The 22548-nt window shown below is 40.1% G+C and overlaps 1 protein-coding gene across 5 annotated transcripts in view; it reads left to right on the top strand.

The window, feature by feature from the left end:
- Positions 1 to 22548, top strand: part of KAT6B (lysine acetyltransferase 6B) — a 185944-nt gene that overhangs the window by 154509 nt on the left and 8887 nt on the right. For all 5 annotated transcript variants that reach the window (XM_046653484.1, XM_046653483.1, XM_046653487.1 and 2 more), the window contains exons 14-16: positions 20097 to 20328; positions 20640 to 20799; positions 21391 to 21723. In XM_046653484.1, coding sequence (XP_046509440.1) covers positions 20097 to 20328; positions 20640 to 20799; positions 21391 to 21723 — 725 coding nt within the window. The remainder of the gene's footprint in view (positions 1 to 20096; positions 20329 to 20639; positions 20800 to 21390; positions 21724 to 22548) is intronic.

The following is a 22548-nucleotide window of genomic DNA, read 5'->3' as shown; positions in this document are numbered from 1 at the left end:
GACCTATGATGTGTTGTGTGCATGTAAAGAACCACGAATCCACAGCTCTCAACAGTCTTCTACAGGACAGTCGGGAGAGATGGAATGGCCACCCATGACACCAAATGCTGCCCTTGGAATAGGGTGTTATGTCTCTCTCCCTAGGACGGTTTATCTAGGATTTGTCAGAACAGGGCTCCCTGGGAGGTCATTTGCAGAGGTTGGCCAGAATGAGTAAAGGGGACCAACTCCCAGCTTGCTCATAAACCACCTCATGAGTTTTGTGACTCTTTGCCCAAAACTTAAGTGGGTAGAGGGGGAGGAGTGACTGTCATGGGTTGAAGTGGATACCACATCTCATTCTTCTGGATTCTGAGGTTCTCTCTCTTTCTCTGTCAGAAAATTTTAACGTCCTCCCCATCTCTGTTTACACACACACACACACAGAGCACACTCTGTCCTACCAGACATCTCAAGACTTGAGAGAAGCCCACTTCCCACAAAACTTTTGTAATACCTGCTTTGGAGCCGTCCAGGACAAGGCAAGTAGCTGCTCTTCCTCCCAGGGTACTGCTGGGTATTGGGTACTAGAGTGTTCCCTGCCGGGCCGGGGCCTGCCCCTGCTGCCAGAGCTGCCCAGCAATGCCTTATCCAGCCCCCTATTTTTTCCTTTAATTTTGAAATAATTTCAGACTTAGAAAAAAGTTACAAAAACAGTGCCGAGAATTCTCATATACTCTCCACTCAGATTCCCCAGATGTTAACATCTTATCACATCTGCTTTCTGCTTTCTTCTTCTCAGTCTCCCTCTCTCTCCCTCCTCATTGCCCTCTATCATACTGATATATGTGTGTGTATGATATATACATAGAATTCTTTTCCTGAGTCATTTGAGAATAGGTTGTAGACCTGTTGCACCTGTACCCCTAAATATTTCAGTGTGTTTTTCTAAAAACCAAGATGCTTTCATACATAACTACAAATTGTCAAAATCAAGAAATTAGTGTTGACTCAGCACTATTATCTAATCCATCCACCTTGTTCAAATTTCAATTTTTGCCAGTTTTCACTAATGCCCTTTCTAGGGAAAAAAATTTTCCTGGTCCAGGATCACATATTGAATTTAGTTATTATGTCTCCTGAGTAATCTGGAATAGCACCTCAGTCATTTTTTGTTGTTGTTGTGGTTGTTTTGAGGAAGATTAGCCCTGAACTAACATCTGCTGCCCATCCTCCTCTTTTTGCTGAAGAAGACTGGCCCTGAGCTAACATCCGTGCCCATCTTCCTCTACTTTATACATGGGACACCTACCACAGCATGGCTTGCCAAGCGGTGCCATGTCTGCACCCGGGATCCGAACCGGCAAAACCCTGGGCTGCTGAAGTGGAGAACGTGCAAACTTAACCGCCGTGCCACATGGCCGGCCCCTGTTTTGTTTTGTTTTTTTATCTTGGCAGTTTTGAAGTGTGCAGGCGACTTATTTAGTACAGTGTCCCTCAATTTAGGCTTGTCTAATGTTTCCTCATGATTAGATTCAAGTTAGGTGTATTTTTGGCAGGAATACCACAGAAGTGATGCTGTGTCCTTCTCAGTGCAGCTTATCAAGATCAAGATCATCTGATAATTTATTTGTCACGTTACTGGCTTAAGGTGGTGCCTGCCAGGTTTCTTCATTGTCAAATAACTTATTCCCCTTTGTAATCAGTTAATATCTGGTAAGAAGATACTTTGTGATTGTGTAAATATCCTATTTCTCATCCAATTTCCACTTACTTGTTTTAGCATTCATTTATGATTCTTGTCTAAGATAGTTATTACTATGGTAGTCACGAAATGGTGGTTTTCTACTTCCATTGTTTCTTCTACTTATTAATTGACATTCACTGTAAAGAAGAGCTTTATTAGTTTTTTAATTACTTCATTTACCTAATTATTAATTTATTTATATAATTACATACTCATGGATTTTTCTTTTGTTTGATGGATTATAACTTGTTGCTACCATTATTTATTTTGTCAAATTGTCCAAGATTTATTCAGTGGGAACTGCTTCAAGTTCGTTCCTGTGTCCTTCTGACATGTCCCATCCGTTTGAACACTTCCATACTTTCTGGTACAGTGTCATGTTCCGGATTCATCTTGTTCTTTCTCTGACCTAGCCCTAGAATCTCCCGTTTCTCCTAAGGGCCTTGGTTGTTTATACTGGAGAACAATATAGAAACAAGATCTTGGCACTTAGGTGTGCTTATTGCTACTGTGGTGTCACTGCTTCTAGGACCTCTCAGGTGGCAGAACTAAGAAAGAATGAATCTGTGTGTGTGTGTGAGTGTATACACACGCGTACATATATATACATACATGTATATGCATACACACACACTGCTATTGTGAGTTTACACTGTAACCTTGCATTCCGAATCAACACCACTACAAGGTTTTATTCTATCCTTCCACATCTCCATATTTGTAACTCTCTTCTGTGACAGCGAGAAACCTGACTTCTGTTATCTACAGTCTATTTACTTGTGTGCTCGGTCCTAGAATGCACATTAAGTAGTTTCAGAATTGCTAGCTCTTACCACTGTGAAAAAGAAACCTCCTAACTAGAGGTCAATATTTGTACATAGTTCTTTTGACTTTACTCCAAGTATATTTAGTCCAAATACTGTGTTCAAATGTTACTTGGGTTAGTTCTTTTTAACTTTTTTCCCCTTCAGTCTGGTGATGTTATTTATTTGAGATAGAGTTAGGCTTATTTGTTTGTGTTATCCACTTTAGTTTTTTCTCTTTGCTCATTGCTTTTTTTTTTCTTTTAGAATATAAAACATTAACATGATTTTCAAAGTTGAAACTATGTTAAAGAGTATACTCAGAGAAGTGTCACTCCCCTCCCCGATTCCCTCCACCCGTTCCCATTCCCTGATCCTTTCCTGCAGGTTGCCAGTCTCATTAGTTTCTAGTTTATCCTTTCCATGTTCTTTTTGTACAAATGAGAAGATAGATGTGTATTTTCTAATTTCTCCTCCTTTCTTTTACAAAAGGTAGCATACTATAGATAGTCTCTTACATTTTGATTTTTTCCACTGAACAACATGTCTTGGTAGTCACTCCATACTACTTCATGGAGATCTTCTTATTCTCTCCTGCAGCTGCATAGTTCTCCATTGTATGGATGTATATAGCTTATTCCTACTCTCCTAGGTATGGGCATATAGGTTGTTTCTAATATTTCACAATTTTAGAAGTGCTGTAGTGAGTAGCCTGGGCATATTTTGACTGATACATACTTATGTAGCAGTTATAGTCTGTTATATATACTTTTAGCTGTTTATGATTCTGCTTGGCTGGGCAGTGGGTGAGCAGATAATGAATTGTCCTTTACTCAAGCCTGCAAAGCCAGAACCTTGCCTGGGGAGCAGGGTGCAAAACCCATCCTCCTTAGCTGACCCAGGAGAGATTCAGGGAAAGGCAGCTGATTCAGCAGTAGGTTGCAGAACATTGTATGAGGCAGTGGTGAAAGAGGTTGGCATCATCACTTACTTGTGTGTTTGTGTAAATGCATTTATCTGAGTCTAAACTGGATAGTGGAGGAGGATGAGAAGAGTCATTTCATTCATTTTTTCTCTCTTCATTGAACCTTTGTTGATTGGGGCACCCTAGTCTACACTCTGCTAAACACCAGTGACAAAAATGAAGGAGACATAGCTTTTGCTGGGTGGTCAAGTTCGCTGACAAGTCAACAAGTGCTGGACAGTATGTTTGTACAGTATACATTGAGAGCTCATAAGAAGTTGAAGTGGAAACATTCCAGGCTGAGGGAACCAGCATATTCAAAAGCATGACCATGTGAGAAAACATCTTAGATGTTTGAGCAACTAAAAAGACACTCCAGGCAGATTAAAGATTTAAATGATTAACAAAAAACAAACACACAAAAACCATTAAAAAGTGGAAGAAAGGATGTATATTACTTATCCAATCTTTGGATAATCAAGGACATCCTAGACATTAAAGCAATGAAAGAAATCACAAAAGAATATACAGATGGACTTGACTATATAAAAATGTAAAACTTCTATATAGTAAAATCTATTAATATTTAAAAGTAAACATAATGGGAAAGATGTTTGCAACAAATATGCCAGGCAAAGGTTTGATATCTGTAGTATTTAAATAAATATAAAAGGAAAGATTTAATAGCATGAAAACATAAACCCTAATAGAAAAATGAGCAGAGGATATGAACACAGAATGTGCAGAAAAGGAAAGTCATTGGTGGCAGCAACATTGCTGACGTTACCGAGTACTCCTATGTGCAACACTTTCCTAAGAGCACTGACTCATTCACTCGTCACAACAGTGATCGAGATGTGTGCTTTAAACTTCGTTGTATGGGTGAGGAAAGTGAGGCACAGTTACATAAGTAATAAATGCATAGCTGCAATTTGAGTCCTAGCACTTTGACTCTTAGCCACTACACTCCAAAGTCTGTCAAGTACAAATGGCTAATTAAAAGGTGAAAAAAGGGCCAGCTGGTGGCATAGTGGTTGAATTCATGTGCTCCGCTTCAGTGACCTGCGGATCGCAGGTTTGGATCCTGGGTGCAGACTTAGCACCACTGATCGAACCATGCTGTCACAGTATCCCACATACAAAATAGAGGAAGGCTGGCATAGATGTTAGCTCAGGGACAATCTTCCTTGAGCAAAAACAGGAAGATTGGCAACAGATGTTAGCTTGGGGCTGATCTTCCTCACAGAAAAGAAAAGGCTCTAAGCTAAGCAAGTACAAAGTCACTTAGAAAGTTACATATGTCTTTTATATATTTATTATTTATTGCCCATCTCCTTCACCTAATGTAAGCTTCATGGGGGCAGAGACTTTCTTCTCTGCTATAGTCTCACCTCCTGGAAGAGCCTGGCACTTAATAGGTCCTTATTATTTGTTGAACAAATGTTAAATGAATTACCTTGAGAAGACCATTCTTTTCTTCTTCTTCTTCTTCTTTTTTTTTTTTTTTTGCTGAGGAAGATTTGCCCTGAGCTAACATCCATTGCCAATCTTCCTCTTTTTTTGCTTGAGGAAGACTAGCCCTGAGCTAATATCTGTGCCAGTCTTCCTCTGTTTTTTTGTATGTGGGACACTGACACAGCATGGCTGGTGAATGGAGTAGATCTGTGCCCAGGATCCAAACCCATGAACCTGGGCCGCCGAAGCAGAGCACGCAGAACTTTAACCCGTCAGCCACGAGGGCAGGCCAGGAAGAACTTTCTTGATGTACTTTTTCTTCTTATATGTGATTCTTAGGAAGAAGAATTTTATTTTATATTAGAACATCATCAGTCAGGTGTGGTCTGCTTACTTCCAAATGTTGTCAGGTGTGCCCTGACCTCTTTTGAGGTCTGGTATTCTTGTTCAAGCACAGCCTCTGTGATAAAATCATTTAAGTTGCATCAGAAAGAAGATTGGCATTATCTACTGTAAACCTTGGGCAAAGAAATGAGAGCTGTGACAAAATTCACATTTATACGTAGTTGGTTGAAGAGACGCTTTGCTTTTCCTTACTTTTATCAGATAATTCATTTCTTCGTGCATTTATTTTGGAAGGCAAATTCCAACTCTAGTCTTCAGAAACTGTCAAGAAAGCTTCTCTCTTTTCATCGTTTTCCCAGCAGCCCTCCTCCCTGGGTGAGCACAGTCAAGGCCATCATTAAAGAATAATAAGTTATGTTTTTGAAATGGTGCTTGAGTACTTTATAGCCTTTTTCTAAGATAGGAACCCCTCCCCCCACCTCCACCGTAACGCTTGTTGGAGGTTAAGACCAGCGGCTGGATCTTCAGACTTCTGCTGGGTTTTGGAAGACATGTTTTGACCTGTGTAATCAAGTATAATGGTAACATATGTTTTAATAGCTTTCTAGTTTATAATATAATAAGGAAAATGACTATTTTTCCTTATTTTCTCATTATAATATGTTGCACCAAAAGCCTTTGTCGTGATTGTTTTATGTATTGGGCTGAAGTACAATATATTTAATATGCTAAAGATAACATCAAGGTTGAAAATGGAACTCTCAGTGATTTATTTAGAAATTAACTGTTACTGAATGCATTGAAATGAGGCAGTGCAGCCAGCAATTGCTGTATCTTTTTTTAACTAAGCTTGTCATAAATAAGAGCAAATAAATAGCTCTTATAGAATAGTTTGTATTCATTGCTTCAGTGAAAACACCGTAAATATGAAACATACGGTCTACAGCTACCGTTTTGCCTTACATAGCTTAGAATTTTTTCAAGTTTTGGCATGCAGGTGGATTTTTTTTAACAAATCTTTTGTCTGTTTGGATTTCTAACATTGACAGGCATTTGCAGTGAGTCATTCTGAAACCCACTGCTGGGCAAATTCCATTCAGATAATTGGTATGAGAAAACCTAATTTTCAACAGTTAATGGAACCTTAGCAATGCCATCATGAGGACTGTCACTTGTCACTGCCGAAATCCAAGCCATGAGCACAGTACCACACACATAGTACGTGTGCCCAAAAAGGTTTGTTGAGGGAGTAAATGAATGCCCAGATCTAGTCAGTCCTCTTCTTTGTGTCACTGGCAGCACCTACCAGGTTCACCCAGCTAGCTTATAGCAGAATTGGTGCTTGATCTCAGATCTCCTCAGTCTTCGTTTTTTTCACTTATTTATCCCTTCATCCCTTCCTTCAGCAAATGAGCTTTACATGGACTGTGCCAGGGTTGACCTAGGTGATGAGACCATAAGGATAAATGATCCAGCCCTTGCCCACAGGGTAGTGGACGGTCAGACACGCAGAGGATTCATCCCAGCATGCAATGCTGCGTGTGAGGGGCACACATGGGACTCTATCAGGCAGAGGAGGGAATGCTTCCAACTCTCTTTTCCATTTTCCCAGTACAGATAAATGCAAGGGAAGCATTTTTCCATTATTAAAACAAGATCAAGAAAGATTTTGTTCTGATTCGTTGAAATTAGTGCTATACCTGTTTTTGGTTTCAAGGGAAATATTCCCCTTAAACATATTTTCCAGCTTGTAGTATTATATTGGAAGTAGAACATTCTAATTTCTTATATTTGATAGTTTGATAAGGTCCTCTTATGATGGTATTTCTAAACAACAGATTTATGATTTCAGCTGGTTGTAAGGTAGTATTTTTTTTTTTACATCAATTTGTTTTGGGTAAAGCATAGATTTTCTTTCATTTGCTCAAAATTTTCTTAGGAAAATACTAGTTAGGAATCTAATTTTTTTCTCCCCGATGGATTTGTGGTTAACATGTTTTTACTCTAATATTAATGCTACATTTTCATGTTTACCAATACACAAATCTCTGTTTTATAATTATTTATAGAATCATGCTTTGGGTTAACATCATAGAGGAACTTCTTTTTTCAACAAAATTATTTTAAATTAATGTTTATAGAGTGCTTGAAAATAGTTGAATGGATTAAAAGTAATTCAGTTATGCATGTAACTATTTGTCCACATTGAAAAAAATATGCAGTGTGATTATATAGCAGATGGTATTCAAAAAAGTGTTGCTGAAATTTTAAGAAAATGTAATAGGTAGCCCTCACTATACACAATATATTGCATATATTCTTTTTAGGGGGCAAATTGAATCATTTAAATTGAAGTGAAGAATTCTTTCTATAAAAGGGAGTGATCCTTCTTTTCACACTAGATAGCAAGCAGGCAAAAATTATTAAGGTCTTGTCAAAAGGACTCAGGATTCAACTTAAAGAGGCTCCCACTGGACAGTAAATATAATAATAAAGATCACAATTGCAATTGATTGAAACTCACACATTCGTAATGACATTTAAAGACAAATTTAGATGATAGGAACCAATTCATAATCCTGAAAACTGGTGAATAAAGTATTTAACTTGCCTTTCCTATATGAACTGTACCACTAGTAACCATATAGTAAATGAGGGGAAGCATCTTTTTATAAACTTATTGTAGCTAACAAATGAAATTAAATGAAATGGTAGAATTAAGACATCACCATTTTGCAATTCTGTCAGTGAATTAATGGATCTAGACATTGAACATCAACAGCAGCACATATTGCAACAGGGGGGATAATCAGAAATTATGTGCTTCCTGATCAAGCAACATGCCACCACCTGTAGTTTGCCAAAGTGCCGAACCCAAGTCTGATCAAGCCTCTGGATCCAGCTGCCGTTTTGCAGGAACACAGAGGAAAGAGGAACCGACTGAACTGCCTTGTGTGTGTGTGCAGTCAGCAAAATCCAGGCTCTGTAAACTCGATAGGTCAAATGGCACCAGTTCATCAACAGACAAATTATAAAGAAAAGAAAGGGGTGGAGGGGGGAACCTGTAGATTAAAAGATGTTTCTTCTTCTTTTTTTTTTAATGGACAGGACTGTACTACAGTGCTTGGGGATATTTTAGTGCTAAAGTATAAAGAAACACAAGAGATTACTATTAAAGTCAGGATAGTGCTTATGTATGAGGGAGAAAGGAGGGGTGGTTGGGATGGGACAAATGGAAAGTTTTAATTCTTAAAACTGGAGAACTTTTTTGATTTGTTGCCAGCATTATATTAGTGATTTTTTAAAAGAGAGATACAGTTTTTCACCTTTGCTGCTTTAAGATCAAAACATGAGTACATGGGTATTTGGTGTATTGGCATCAATTCCATTTCTGACTTTGCAGAACCATCTTTAAGTGAAGGAAATGTACTGAAATTTACTAGAATCACATCTTCTCAAGCGTTGAGTCAAGTCCATTAGAGAATAGCATTCCTGTAAATTATGCTTCCACTCTTAAACCTAGAGAAACATAATTGAAGAGTTGTATGGTGATAAAAGAATGGTGTTAAATAGAGGGTTCTGACAAGGAACGGCTGTGCAGAATAGGGGTGGACTGAAGAGAAAATATGGAACAGAGAGGCCAACGAGATAAAGAAGAGACATTGCAGCACTGGAACTTTTCTTGTTCTTTTTCTGTTTTTCCTTCCTTTCTTTCCTTCTTTCCCTCTCTTTCTTTCTATTTTTTTTAAAAGATCCAAAATGAGGGAAAGCAATACTGGCAGGCGCTGTAAGTAGGAAATTGCCCTGCCTCCTCCTAGAATGCTAGGTGTTCAGCGGTTCTTATTGGGGGCAGATCTTTAGGCACTAGAAACAGTGCTTATAGAAGAGAAAAGATGTTTAGATTTTTAAGAAAAGGAAAGAAAAAGGCTAGAATGTCTTAAAATATGCTGAAACAAGATTCTGCTGATTGATTATTGCAGAAACAGCCTCCCTTCTAATGAAGATGATTCTCTGTTCGTAGAAGTCCTGCCCTGTGGTTTGCCCAGTCTTGGAGCTTTTCCCTGCGAATTTAAGGAAGTTAATGAGATTTTTTTTCCTACCAAAGCAGAAGATGTGTCTGAGAATTCTGACGGACTTCTACCCCCTGCAGCTTTTCAGTTGCATCAGTTAAAAACTTGGACCATCATGAATGTTTTTAGAGAGGAAATAAAATGAATGACGCCTGTGAATTTGTTTTAAATGTTGTTTATTTTACCAAATAATTTAGATAAATCTTTCTTGAAGAGGAAGAGAAATCATCAGGTCTTTTTCATAATCTGGAGCTTTTCAGAGGATTACTTTGAAATACCTCTCTGCCAACTTTTTGTGAATTAAGCATAAACTTTCTTTGACCTCATCACACATAATTAAATAGCTGTTGAAGGGTTAAAACCAACTAAAAAGCAATTCTGTATCTCGATCCCCATTCTCCTGCAAAATTATACAGGATGTCTCTTTCGGTTCTCAAGCAGGGTAATTACAAGAGACAGTTACATAATTTACAGTTTCAATCTGCTCGTCCATAATCACACGCTTCCACCTCGTTGTATATCCCCTGTGAGTATCTGCATTGTCCTTTGATTTGTAAATGATGATTGCAGTACGATTGATTGCTTGCATGTAGCATATTGAATTGGTTCTTAAAAAATGAACTTTAGCTGTTAACATGTCTATTTGAGTTCCTGTTATTTACGTAGTTTGTGGTTCTTGCGTTCAGCACTTGCATACTAGTTAAATTAAACTCCCAGAGCTTTTTTCCTTATTAAATTTGGAAAATGGAGTGTTTATATACAACCTAGCTAGAAAAGTGCCTAGAACACAGTAGGCACTCAACTGTTGAACACACTACTAAACCATTCCAATCCTTTCAAAGTTGAATGGAGATTCTCTGATTAACAGCGACCACACAGAATGAAGGCTCATGGGGATAAGATTAGCATATTGTAGCTAAAGCTGTGCTAATACTATTTTGCTACTGAAGTCTTAACTTTTAGGGAGCCCATCCAAATAGTGGACTTCGAGAAAGGTATCGCATACTAACTAGAAGGGTAGTAATTTTGTCTTTTAACACTGTTAGTGAGGATATTTCATATGCTTTTGTTTTTTCAACAGCTAACATAAAACTGTAACCAATTTGGGCTTAAAGATTCCTGTAGGATTTAAAGGCTAGATACCTACATGACACCAAATCCACTGGCAGACCAGCTAGTCCCTTCATTGAACACCTCATCCCACCCCAGCTCCCACCCCCAGCCTGCATGCCATGTGTGCCGCACCTCCATCAAAAGGGTTTATCAGTAACCCTGTGGGAAGACCACCTTTTGTTGCCAGAGGCTTTTTACCTCAAATCCTGTTTGAAAGCTTATAGAAGATAAATAAATAAGTGAAAAAAGAAGTTTTCGATTTCTGTAGACCAGTGGAATAAGACTGTTTTTCTGGATGACCTGAGGACAACTGGAGATGGTTTCTCTCCCTTACATTTTCAGTATCAGTTCCTGAATCAGATTGGGTGATGGGCTGTGCTTTGATTTTAGGAAGTTATCTCAAAGACAGACAGATTTTCGTCTGAAATGTGCTTTGAAAACAAAGAAACATTTCAGGGAGATTTGTACTCCCACTTTTTCCTTTCTTCAATCTTGCTGTGTATTTGTGTTTCCTTTGTGAAAGCTCACCACTCAGAATTGGAATTACAGCATACTTTGTCTAGTTTTTGAAAATTACAGCTAGTGTGTAGACACACACACACAGAGTTTTAGGGGGTTGTGGGAGAGCAAATGGAAAGGCAGTTGCTCTTCTAACGTCCTGTCTCCCAAAGCTTGGTTCTGAAATCAGTGGTAGTGTCCACGCTGATGTAAACACTCCCCTCACTCTGCCACATAGGATTAGGCTGGACAACTAGATGTTAGAGTACACTATCTCAGCTGCCCCACAGAACCTCAGACCTGTAAAAGTGGGCAAAAGAAACTCTAGTTTTTGCTTTTAGAAGTTTATTTAAGGAAAAGTTCAATTGTAATGTTTTAGCAGCAGGAGAATGGTCTTACAGGTGATGCATTATAAATACATGTAGTTACTTGCTTGGAGCAGATGCTTTATTTGAAGTGTGTATGTGTTTAATTCAGGGTTTAAAATCTTCTAACTCTTCAATGGTAAATTCTTGTTACTAGGATTTTGTAACTTAGATGTGAAAATTTTATCCAGGTTTCAACTTGGAAGAATTAAATTAGTTTCTGAAATATTTTTTCAGATTGAATCTCTAATGTAGACTTCTGCCTATTTACGAGAGAGGAAATAATTTTAAATGCCAAATTACTTCATCTTAAAAAAAATTTTTCTTGTAAATTTGTTTTTCCTAAAATTTTCCAAAATTTAAAAGTGGTTTGAACTGTGGAAAATCAAAAAAGAGAAGGGCATTATTCTGACATATCTTTCCAATTTCTGTTGCTTTGGAGCCCACGGTACTGGAACTTTACCATTACCTAAGTAGAAGTGCCTTTGAGTGACAAATCAGAGCTTTACTTAGATTTGTAATAGGCAGTGGGCTTCAGGAAGAATCTGATTACGCCCCAAATTTATTTAAAGAAAGATATTTTAAAAAATTCTTGCCTTCCCCACATGATTTTAGTCTGTAGGTGATATTGACACTGTGATCTCATTCCATGATCATTTTATCCTTTGCCAGAGGTGCCTTATTTTCCCAACAAGGAAACTGAGAGGCTGAGTCTGTTTCAGTCATAGAAACAGATTGACCATACATGGTCATCTTCTTAGAAAGAAACAATATATTCTTCTAATACGCCAGACCAGGACCTTGCTCGTTTGGTGGTGACATGTCATACATGAATATTCATCAGTTAAATGTTTAAATAAATGAAACCTGTGTGAAGTCTGTCACAGAGCTCTCTTTACCAAGTGACGGTCTCCTCCCTAGCCTCTTAGATGTCTCCATTTCCCCCAAGATTCACCTTCTACTTGGATCTCTTATTAGGCACCACTGCTCCCTCCACAGCCCTTTGGGGTGGCAGAAAGGGAGAAGAGTGATTGGTGGTGTACCATCATTTAAAATCTGGCCAAGATATAGTCCCACACCTTTTGCTTAATATAACCCCCAATACATCTGAGACCAGCCTGGCCTGAGACAGGCAGAAGTTGAGATTGAGTGAGGTACAGACATCTGGAGTTTTTAAAAGCCCCTAAGTGATTCTAATGTGCAGCCAGAGTTGAGAGCGGTTGGGCTAGACTAGAGGATAGAAAAAGGAAAAATAGGGAGAGACATTCTCACTGAATTAGGTTATCAGTTATAAAAATACCACTGACTCATCTTTCGCCATCTGTGGCTGTCTAACAAGGGGTCTGTCTCTGGCCCTGGTTCCTCCCCTACTCAGGAGCTCATTCACAGATGTTCACCCTCCTCCACACAAGGGTGCTGCAGAGGGAGGAGAGTTCCCTTTCCTGCTGCCTGATGCCCTATTTGTGAGTTCATTACATGAGTTCATGTAAGCACCTACCTTTTCTCTGCGTGACTGACCACCACCTTCAAGGGAGTCCACACTCATGCACGGAATCACAGAACTCATCTGATAAATTCCAGCATAGTCTGTAGGTTTGTGCGCGCGCACACACACACACACACACACACACCCCCACACCCCCAGAGGAGTCAGGCCCCTACCACACACCTTCCACTGGAGGGAGTTAAAGAATCATCATTCCTCTCCCAAGTGGACTTGGGGGACAGGGAGTGTTCAGTAAGAAAGACCGGTGGCCCTTCTGAATAATGGAGGAGGAGCTTCATACCAGAGCAGTCTGCTGTGAAGCTGGTGGGATCTTTGAGAGGGAAGATCTTAAAAAGGGGCTTAGAGAAACAGACTGTTATGTGACCCAGGGCATCCAGCCTTCCTTCCCCAAAGACCTGCTGTCTCCATTCTCTGGGTTTTTACTGGCTCAGGCCATTTTCTTAGGGACACACTTTGGTCTTCTAGAACATTTAGGTCTTTGTTTCATTTGTCCTGGGACTGTCTCTGGGTTCTGCTGAAGCCCTCACGCAGTCATTGTTATTGTGGTTTGATGGGCTTGCTGTTTCCTGAGGGTAGTCCTTGAAGTTAAGAACTTAAGGGCCAAAGGGAATTTGAGAGGGCACAGAACTGTGCTTACTGGAAACTTCCAGTCATCAGTTTCCTGAGATCATTCCTTAGGCAGAATATGGGGGTTTTTTTCATTGCTTCTTCCATTAATTAAATTTATATTTGAGTGGTTAGCTGGGGGATGGGGGGACTTCTGTCTGAGGCAATGGAGTGGTTTTCAGGTGCCTCAGACAGAAGTAGGAAAAGAAAGGTAGCTTTTCTCAGTCTGACTCTATAGAGCAGTCTGTCTCCTTCCTTCTCTCCAAATTCCATTTCTTTCCCCTACATTAAGGAGATCTAGTCACCCAAATGATCACCTTGAGATTTCATTAATTCAGTATGTTAAATAATAATAATAGCTAACACTTACATGGGGTTTCTGTATTATACCAAGCACTGTTCCACATGCTTTGTATTAATTCATTTAATTGTTACAACAACCCTGGGAGATAGGTATGATTATTCTCCACGTTTTATGGATGAGGGATCTGAAACACAGGTTAAATAACTTGCCCGAGATCACACAGCTGGTGCATGGTAGAGCCCCAGGTTCCATTCCAGGCAGTCTGGTTCCAGAACCTTGCTCTTAACCAACCCATAGTACCCCTTCTGATCTGTCATACTGTAATCAATAAATGCTGTATTGTTTTAAAATACCTTTGGCCTTGTTTTCCAATTTTTAAAAATTCTTCTCATGTTTTAGTTAATGCAGATGGGCTCAAAGTATGGTCCGGGGACCCCTGGGGATCCTTAAGTCCCTTTCATGGAGTCTGCAAGGTCATAACTGTTTTCAAAGTAATACTAACGTACTGTTTGTCGTTTTCACTGTCATACTCTCATGAGTGTACAGTGGAGTTTTCAAGAAATTTTATGACCTGTGATATCACAACAGACTGAATGTCAAAGCAGATATGAGAATCTAGCTGCTTTCTCTTTAGCCACACGTTGAAGAGGTTTGTGAAAGTGTAAAACAATGCCACTCTTCTCACTACTTTTTTGTATTTTAGGAAATGTAATTCTTTTCATAAAAAATTATGTTAACAAGGTGTATTGGGTTTTTAATGAATTAATAAATATTTGTCAAATTTCTCAATAAAGTCAATAGATATAGCCCTTATAAATAGAAGCTTTGAAATATTTTTTTTGAACGTAAAGAGGTCCTGAGACCAAAAAGTTGTAGAAGCGCTGATGTAATGTATTAAACCCTTTGCTATTCAGTCATGGTCCATGGTATAGGCACTTGTTAGAAATGCAGAGGCTCACCCCCTCTACCCCAGATGTGCCAAATCAGAATCCACTTTGTAACAAAAGGTGATTGCTTGCACAGTGAAGGTTGAGAAGCACAGGCGTAGAACCTATGGACAAAGCCACTCAGCACCTCAGTGGCGTCTAGCTAAATTTCAGTCTGGTGGGGCTTTGGAGATTCCTGTCCCCAGTTCTCTATCACCAAGAAGGTAGGGGAGGCCTCCTCACCTATCTGAGATTCTTCAGTCACACTCTCTAGTCAGTGGTTCTCCTGCTGCACAAAATGGTTTTCACATGCTCATCAAAACCAGCAACTCTGTAGCAGAATTCATATCAGTGGTCCTCAAACTTGTGTGCGTCAGAATCATCTGGAGGACTTGTTAAAGCACAGGTGCTGGGTCCCGCCCCCTGAGTTTCTGATGGGAAGGTCTGAGAATTTGCAGTTCTAACAAGTTCCCAGGTGCTGCTGATGTTACTGGTCTGGGGGAGCCACCGTCCACCCTCTGAAAACCACAGGTCTATAGAGAGTGGACTGAGAAGTCTGTTAAGAAGTCAAGTAATATTTATTCAAGTTGTTATATAATTACTTCAAGCCCGTAGAACTATGGGAGAGACGTCTTAAATTTCCACATTTTCAAAGCCAATCTCTTAAAATAGAAAATACCTGAACAATTCAAAATTTCCATTTTTGCTAGGGAGGCATCTATATCTTTTAGTAAATGGAAAGCAATAGGAATTCAGGCAGGTCACAGGTCATTTAAAAAAACACTCCTGTTCTCTTAAACAATGGGAAAGCTAAGGTTCAGCTTTCTTTTTTACCAATTGCAAAATCACCACAAAATTTCAGCAAGGAGACATAAATAGCCTGTCAAGTTCATTTATCACTATTTAAACTGATAATATGCCATTCAGCCACTTGGTCACAGAGCTGCTTAATCCTAGAAACTAGTAACAGATGAGTGTGGACCAGTGAATTTCTGTCCCCAAGCACGAGATATGTGATTAGAGCCGTTGGATTTCCTCTGCTCAAGAGCCACCATGAATCCCTGGCCTGGTGTCAGTTCCCAGACTCGCAAACCCGCTGCTGTCTACTGATAGGAACCTTTCAGCAGGGTTTGCTGAGTTAAACAGGTATCTGATGAAAGGTGTGTAATCCTTGAAGATCATCTTCCCCTAAAAGCAGCTAGTGACCCCAAACTCACGTAATCCAGGCAGATGGGAGTTGGGAGTAGCTTGCCAAAGTTTATGCTTTTGTGTTTGAGAAAGTTCATGTGGTTTGGTTCCAAATGGTAGAAGATGAAGGTGTGCAAGGGTTGAGGGCAGCTGCTTTTGTGGGGTAAATCTTTATCCTTGCCTGAGAACATTATGCCACTTCTCGTCCAGTCTGCAATCTGGAAATATTGCTAGTTTAAAAGGAAGGAATGTTTCATGTTAAACGAGGGTTAACCTTGCAATTAATGTGCTGGGAGTTCAATTAATTTGGGAATTTAGGTCTGCAAAAACAAATCTTGACCTTGTCTAGATAGTTTCTTCCTTATCCTAATGGATCTGTCTCCACAAAGGCAACTCTTCTATCACTTTTTTTTCCTCCCCCTAGGAGGGAGTTAACCATTTCAAACTCAAAGGATCAGGACTAGTTAACATGAAAACTGATTCTCTTACTACAAGTAGGTCAGTCTTAACAGAGGTGATATAAATTTTGGTCCCATGCAGTACAGCTTAGAAATGCTTACTTTTTGCAGATATCGCATTGTTCTTATTTTCCCTTTAAGCAAACACCTTGATAGTCTTTTGAATTAAGTGTGTAAGGCGTGTACTGAAACTCAGACCTCACCTTCCCTGGGTAAGTAGCTCCAGTGAAGCAAAAGAAGCGGCCAGCTTTCGCTGGTATCGAGATAGTGGACGTAGGTGAGGAGTTTATGGGCTAGCCAGCTTCCAATTGCAGGCCTGCTGATCACAGAGTAAGTGCTATTCACCAGCACCCCTGGCTAACAGACCATTTAAAGGGAATAATTTCACCAGCAATTAATTGTACTGCAGCTACTGAGATTTGTCCTCCAAACATCACTTTGTTTTCAGTCTGAACAGCCAGGTTTCCCCAGGGATAGTTCAGGTTTCTGATGGAAAGTATCCCGAGTGAAGGAGAGGTGTTAGAGCACCATGGGAATCTATTCACCAGGGGTGTGTTGTACTTGTTTCAGATGCTTCAGGATAATACACCGGCTTCCAAGATAAGTGCTTTTTATTTCCCTGCATCTTAGATCAATTATTTGGAGTCTTTTGGTAAGTTAAATTTAAGAGCTGTAACTTAAACCACCACATCTCTATAATCACTTAATAAGTAAATGTTCTTACCAAAAATTATTCTGTCAGTGGGCTATAGTAATTATGATTTGAGGAACCTAGAAAAAGTAGGAGGAAACAAAAGATGGCAAGAAATTCATTATTTAATTTTAATTTTGTTTTTGAGGAAGATTAGCCCTGAGCTAGCAGCTGTGCCTATCTTCCTCTAAGAAATTCATTATTTAAAAAATGCCATATTATGAAGGTCAGAGTAGTGAAGCTGTAGCTTTTTTGAGGGAAAGTGCCTGCTGCAGGTAGAAAATTTGAATTATATATTACATCCACTTAGTGCACAAATGGATTAGACGTGACAAAACTTTTTCTTCTAAGCTATATGTTTTAATATATTACAGGTGATTTCACTTGACAAATAAGGAATCAGAAATTTATTCTTGGTCATTTTGATTGTTCAAATGGATTCCATTTAAACCAAAAATTTCTCCTGCAGGAGGAGGCTCTGTGGACTTACAAATGGCTCTTGGCATAAGTGTAAATTCCTTCCATTGCTGTGAGCTTCTTGAGGGTCTCATGAGTCAGAGAGAAGGAAAAACAAACTGCAGGCAACGCAGCGCTGCCTCCCAGCAGTGGCACTATGTGATCTGCAGTGTTGGTGCCCATCATCCCTGAAAACCTGCTTGAGGTTTCCTGTTGGAGTTTTGTTTGCAGTTTTTTCTCCCCATCACCCAGGAAAGGATCACTTCCTGTCAGGTGTTTGTAGCTTTCCTGCTTTGTAGCCTTTGCTAGCTCAGTATGGAGGTGTTTGCTGTGAAAGTCCAGTGGGCTCAGTGTACGCATGCTCGACAGGGCTCGTTGCCATGCCGCCCCCTCCTCTGGTCCCCATGGGCCCCGGGACTCTTCCGTGGCAGTGTCAGCACAGACTGCAGACTGTGTCCCAGTGAGTGTCCCAGGAGACAGCCACTTAACATGGAGGGGGTAGCAGGTGCCGAAAGTTTTATGCCTGAATGCTCTCCACAGACCCCAAGTTGCCTGATAGTTGCAGTGGCCTATCTTGTTTAGGCTCAGGCCCTGATAAGGTGTATCTGTACTGCCTCAGGGTGTGAAAACATGAACAGCTGTGTCAAATATGTTTTGGGAGGATTCTGGCTGCTTCCTCTTAGCCCAGAGTAGAGATTGTGGGAAGAGAAGACAGAACAAAGAAATACATTTGCTTCCTGGGTAAGGTTGCTCATCATAGTGGGGGACATAAGGTAGGGAGGGCACATACCACCTTCTGACCACTTTGGTTGTACAGAAATCTTTCTGCTAGGCTGAGCAGGTGCTTTCTGTCCCCAGCTGTGGAGTTCAGCTAAGAACCAGTGAGGGGCTGGGGAATTTCACAGTCACTGCAGGGGACTTTTAATTGTGGGATCTCATGGACAAAAGGGGGATAGTTTCATATCCACGACACTATGGTTCTCTCCCTGCGCAAGAGTACAGAGCTGAGACCTCCAGCCGACTGAGTAAATTTCTCAGCGTGTGCCAAGCTCTTAGGAGGCAGGTGACGGATGTGCCAATTATCTGTGGTCTGAGGTTTGGGCACCCTTTGTACTCTGGCAACAGAGAGCTCTTCTCCATATTTACAGGGCATGGTGTGGGCTGGATTCGGCACAGTGGCCATCACTGTTAGCATTCCTGACACGCTGCTCTTGAAAGCCTCTGTGTGCAGCCGGATGACGTGTCGACAGTGGTTTCACTGTAAGATTTTGTGGTGCTCATTTGCATTCAGTCAAATCCTTTGCACTTAAACATGAATTAAAGAGACAGATAAGTCAAAGACTTCAGCAAAACCTAAAGTTAAATATATGCCTATTTTTTATAATGGCATTCAGATTAAAACCGTCAAAATGCTGTAGTTGTACCCCGCTAGGGTCAGCTTGGATTCCTTATTCTATATTTCTGCATTATTTACAGTGATTTTGAGAGGCAGGAAAATGCATCGGAGGCATTGATTTCTCCTTCTAACAAAAAATCCAAAATTGAGAAAATTCTTGAGAATGCAGCCATTTTGGAAATGTAGATAAAGAAGAAAAATGCTGAAGATTTGGATGGTTTACAGAGCAGCATGATTTTGTAATTGCTGCCACCTACTGTATGTGGTTGATGTTTGTTTAAATTTAGGAAGTTCATGAAGGTGAGGTGTTAAAATAGATAATTAGAGCAAGGTAGACATCATTAGTTTATAGCATTTCTTCTCTACTCCATAAGTGGCTCTTAACTACTGAGACAGCCGCCAGCTTTCATTCATTACCTTCAAGTGGATTTAAAGTTTTTCTCATTTTGAAGTTCCTCTGCCAAAGAACTTTCACAGTAATGCTGCAGAATGCATGTTCAAAAGCTTACCATGCGCCGGGATTTTCTGGGTATACACGAAACAGTTTGTTTTAAAGAGGTTGTTTTGTTTTGTTTTAATTTGTACGAGCAACATATTCTAGGATTGGATTATACATTAATTTCCATGAAAATAGAGCTAGTGGAGCTGATATGAGTTGCAGCAGTTGACTTAAAAGACATTCTTTTTTTAGTCCTAAAATAAAGCTTCGGATTAGCTCGCTGGTTAAATGTAATAAGCAATATGGAATCTGAGTCAACAGAGGCCCTTCTCTTTTATTAAGACCCAGCTGTCAAAGGGTCATTAGGTCCTTCCTGCGGAAAACAACTTACTTGTTAATGTTTGCGGTGGTCCCTGGACAGGATTTCTGAGTAAATGCCTGACATGTAGTTTTTGAAAGAATCTAAAGCTGGTGGGGGACTTGGATGCTGAGACTTATCAGAAGTTATGTCTTCAACCTTAGTTTTGTTAAATATGCAACAGTGTATGTTTGGGATGCTGCTGTCACTAGTGACAAGAATTGACTTATAATGCCACTATAAAACATTCAGAAGCATACACTTCATCGATGTCAAATCACCGTCACTGGGAAGAGACTACATACATAAAATGAATGCACTTCTCCGATGTGATGTTTTTATCTTGTTGCTACTTACATTATTTCAAGAGTCCCCTGTTCCAGTCTGAAAACATGACGGTGAGGTCGACTTTTGCTTTTTCCGCCTAGGCTATTTGCTTTCTAGAAGAGAAGGCCAAGCAGGGTCTCCTGAAAAGCCACTCTCTGACCTGGGCCGTCTGTCCTACCTGGCCTATTGGAAGAGCGTCATCTTAGAATACCTCTACCACCACCACGAGAGGCACATCAGCATCAAGGCGATCAGCAGAGCTACAGGCATGTGCCCACACGACATTGCCACCACTCTGCAGCACCTCCACATGATTGACAAGAGGGATGGCAGGTGAGTACCCTGGGCAACCCTGGCTGCCTCTCAAGCATCTTTATCAGAAAAGGCCCCTGGAGTTAGGCAGATTTTTCCACTTAAAGATAAGAGATTCCCCAACAGTATTATCAAAACCTTTCTCCTGAAAAGAAAACAGGAAATGACACTTCTTTGTTAATCAAATTTCAATTTGCTATATGCCTTTTCATTGATGAGCTTTCTGATTTTTTCCAACCCAGGTAATGTTAGTGCTAGCATATGTCAGTATGTGAAGGTGAAATGAAATTCCACCTTTTGATTGCACTTTGTTCTGCCTCATCACATTACAGATTTGTCATCATTAGAAGAGAAAAGTTGATATTGGGCCACATGGAAAAGCTGAAAACTTGCTCCCGGACCAATGAACTTGATCCAGAGAGTCTGAGGTGGACCCCAATTTTAATTTCTAATGCTGCAGTTTCTGAAGAAGAGCGAGAAGCTGAAAAAGAGGTAATGATTGGCTTCATCAGCTTAAGTTGTGTAACTTCAATCTTGTAGCATTCTTAAGCTGAGAAAGTCATTAACATCATTGTCAAAAGCTTGGTTATAGAGAGCGAGCTTGTGAAATGATATGGCACTAATTTATCCTAACTGAGGTTGCATGATAAGACATGATAATTTTATTGAATTGAGTATGAAAAATGAAACATTTATCATTGATCATAAAGCAGCGTTTTCACTACTGACAGCATGTAATCAGATCAAATTTGGTGCCGAGCTCCAAGGCTGCAATGTCAATCGATTCTTTGTGTTTATGAACTTGCTTAAGTGCTCTGTGCCAGTGAGCGTGTAATGTAGTGATAAAGGACTCAAATCAATTTGCTGCATCATTAATACTGCTAAATATCCCTTGAAACCCAATCTTCTTTGATTTGTTATCCTAACTGATGCAAAAGAGTCCTGAGATGACGCAGGTGGAATGTTGCTTGGCTGGCTAACTGCCCTGATCAGAAATGACTTAGAGATCCTTTGCCTTTGATCCTTAGAGACTCTGCCCGCATAACTGTCCTCTCACTGGCCATTTTTACCCTCCCTCCTTAGGCTGAGCGGCTAATGGAACAAGCTAGCTGCTGGGAAAAGGAGGAGCAAGAAATCTTGTCATCTAGAGCCAACAGTAGGCAATCACCTGCAAAAGTACAATCGAAAAATAAATATTTGCATTCCCCGGAGAGCCGGCCAGTGGCAGGGGAGCGAGGGCAGCTGATGGAGCTGTCTAAAGAGAGCAGTGAAGAGGAAGAGGAGGAGGAGGAGGAGGAGGAGGAGGAGGAGGAGGAAGAGGAAGAAGAGGAGGAGGAGGAAGAAGAGGAAGAAGAAAATATTCAAAGCTCTCCTCCAAGATTAACTAAACCACAATCAGTTGCCATAAAGAGAAAGGTATGTGTCTGTTTAGACTTTCAGTCTGAGTCAGTTTCAGTCAAATCTTATTTGTCTTTGCAAACATTCTTAGATCTATTAGTATTTGTTTCACTCTCTATTCTTTAGATGTAGTTTATTTGTATCCAGTCCTACTGATCATATATCGTTATTGTTTATCTTACAGTCATGATTGTGTTTACTTTTTGAGGTTTGTTAGTGCTGTGACAGGAAACCTGGAATAGGCCAGCTTTCTAGTCTAGGAGTTACTGCCACCTGCTGGTTTGTGGGACTAGAGTAAATCAGGCTATGGGAACAGAAAAGGGCCCTGGAGAACACTTAAACCACCCTTCACCGAATTTTAATGAAAACACCAAGGCCTAGAGAGGCTAGGAGACTTGTCCAAGGTCTCACAACTCGTTAGATATGAAGCAAGAACCAGATGAGTGCTCACACTCTACGCCCGGTGCTCCTGATGCTATTTCTTTTTCTTGTTCTTTGCATAGAATTGTTAGAAGGTATTTTAGGTCCTTCATTTTGAAGCTGTTATTTTGCATTTGTGGCCACGTACACATTACTGAAGTGTCTTCATGGCTTAGTAGATACACCCTGTGCAGAAGGTAAAAAATTGATTTTGTCTTTAGATAAGTGCTCAACCCAGATCTAATATCTTTCTCTTCAGTATCTGTCTGTGACAGAGAGGGGCCAGATATTGTTAGTATTGACAAGACTACTAGAGAAACACAAGTTAAGGCTCAGCCCCAAAGCTATCCTGTGTGGTGTCTGTCAAAGAATCTGCCGTTCCACCTTTCAGATGGTACGCATTCTTCTAAGCCTGGCAGTCTT

This window comes from Equus quagga, chromosome 2 (assembly GCF_021613505.1).
Source record: "Equus quagga isolate Etosha38 chromosome 2, UCLA_HA_Equagga_1.0, whole genome shotgun sequence".
Taxonomy (NCBI): domain Eukaryota; kingdom Metazoa; phylum Chordata; class Mammalia; order Perissodactyla; family Equidae; genus Equus; species Equus quagga.
Note: the sequence above shows the minus strand (reverse complement) of the source record. Positions and strands in the feature narration are given on the sequence as shown.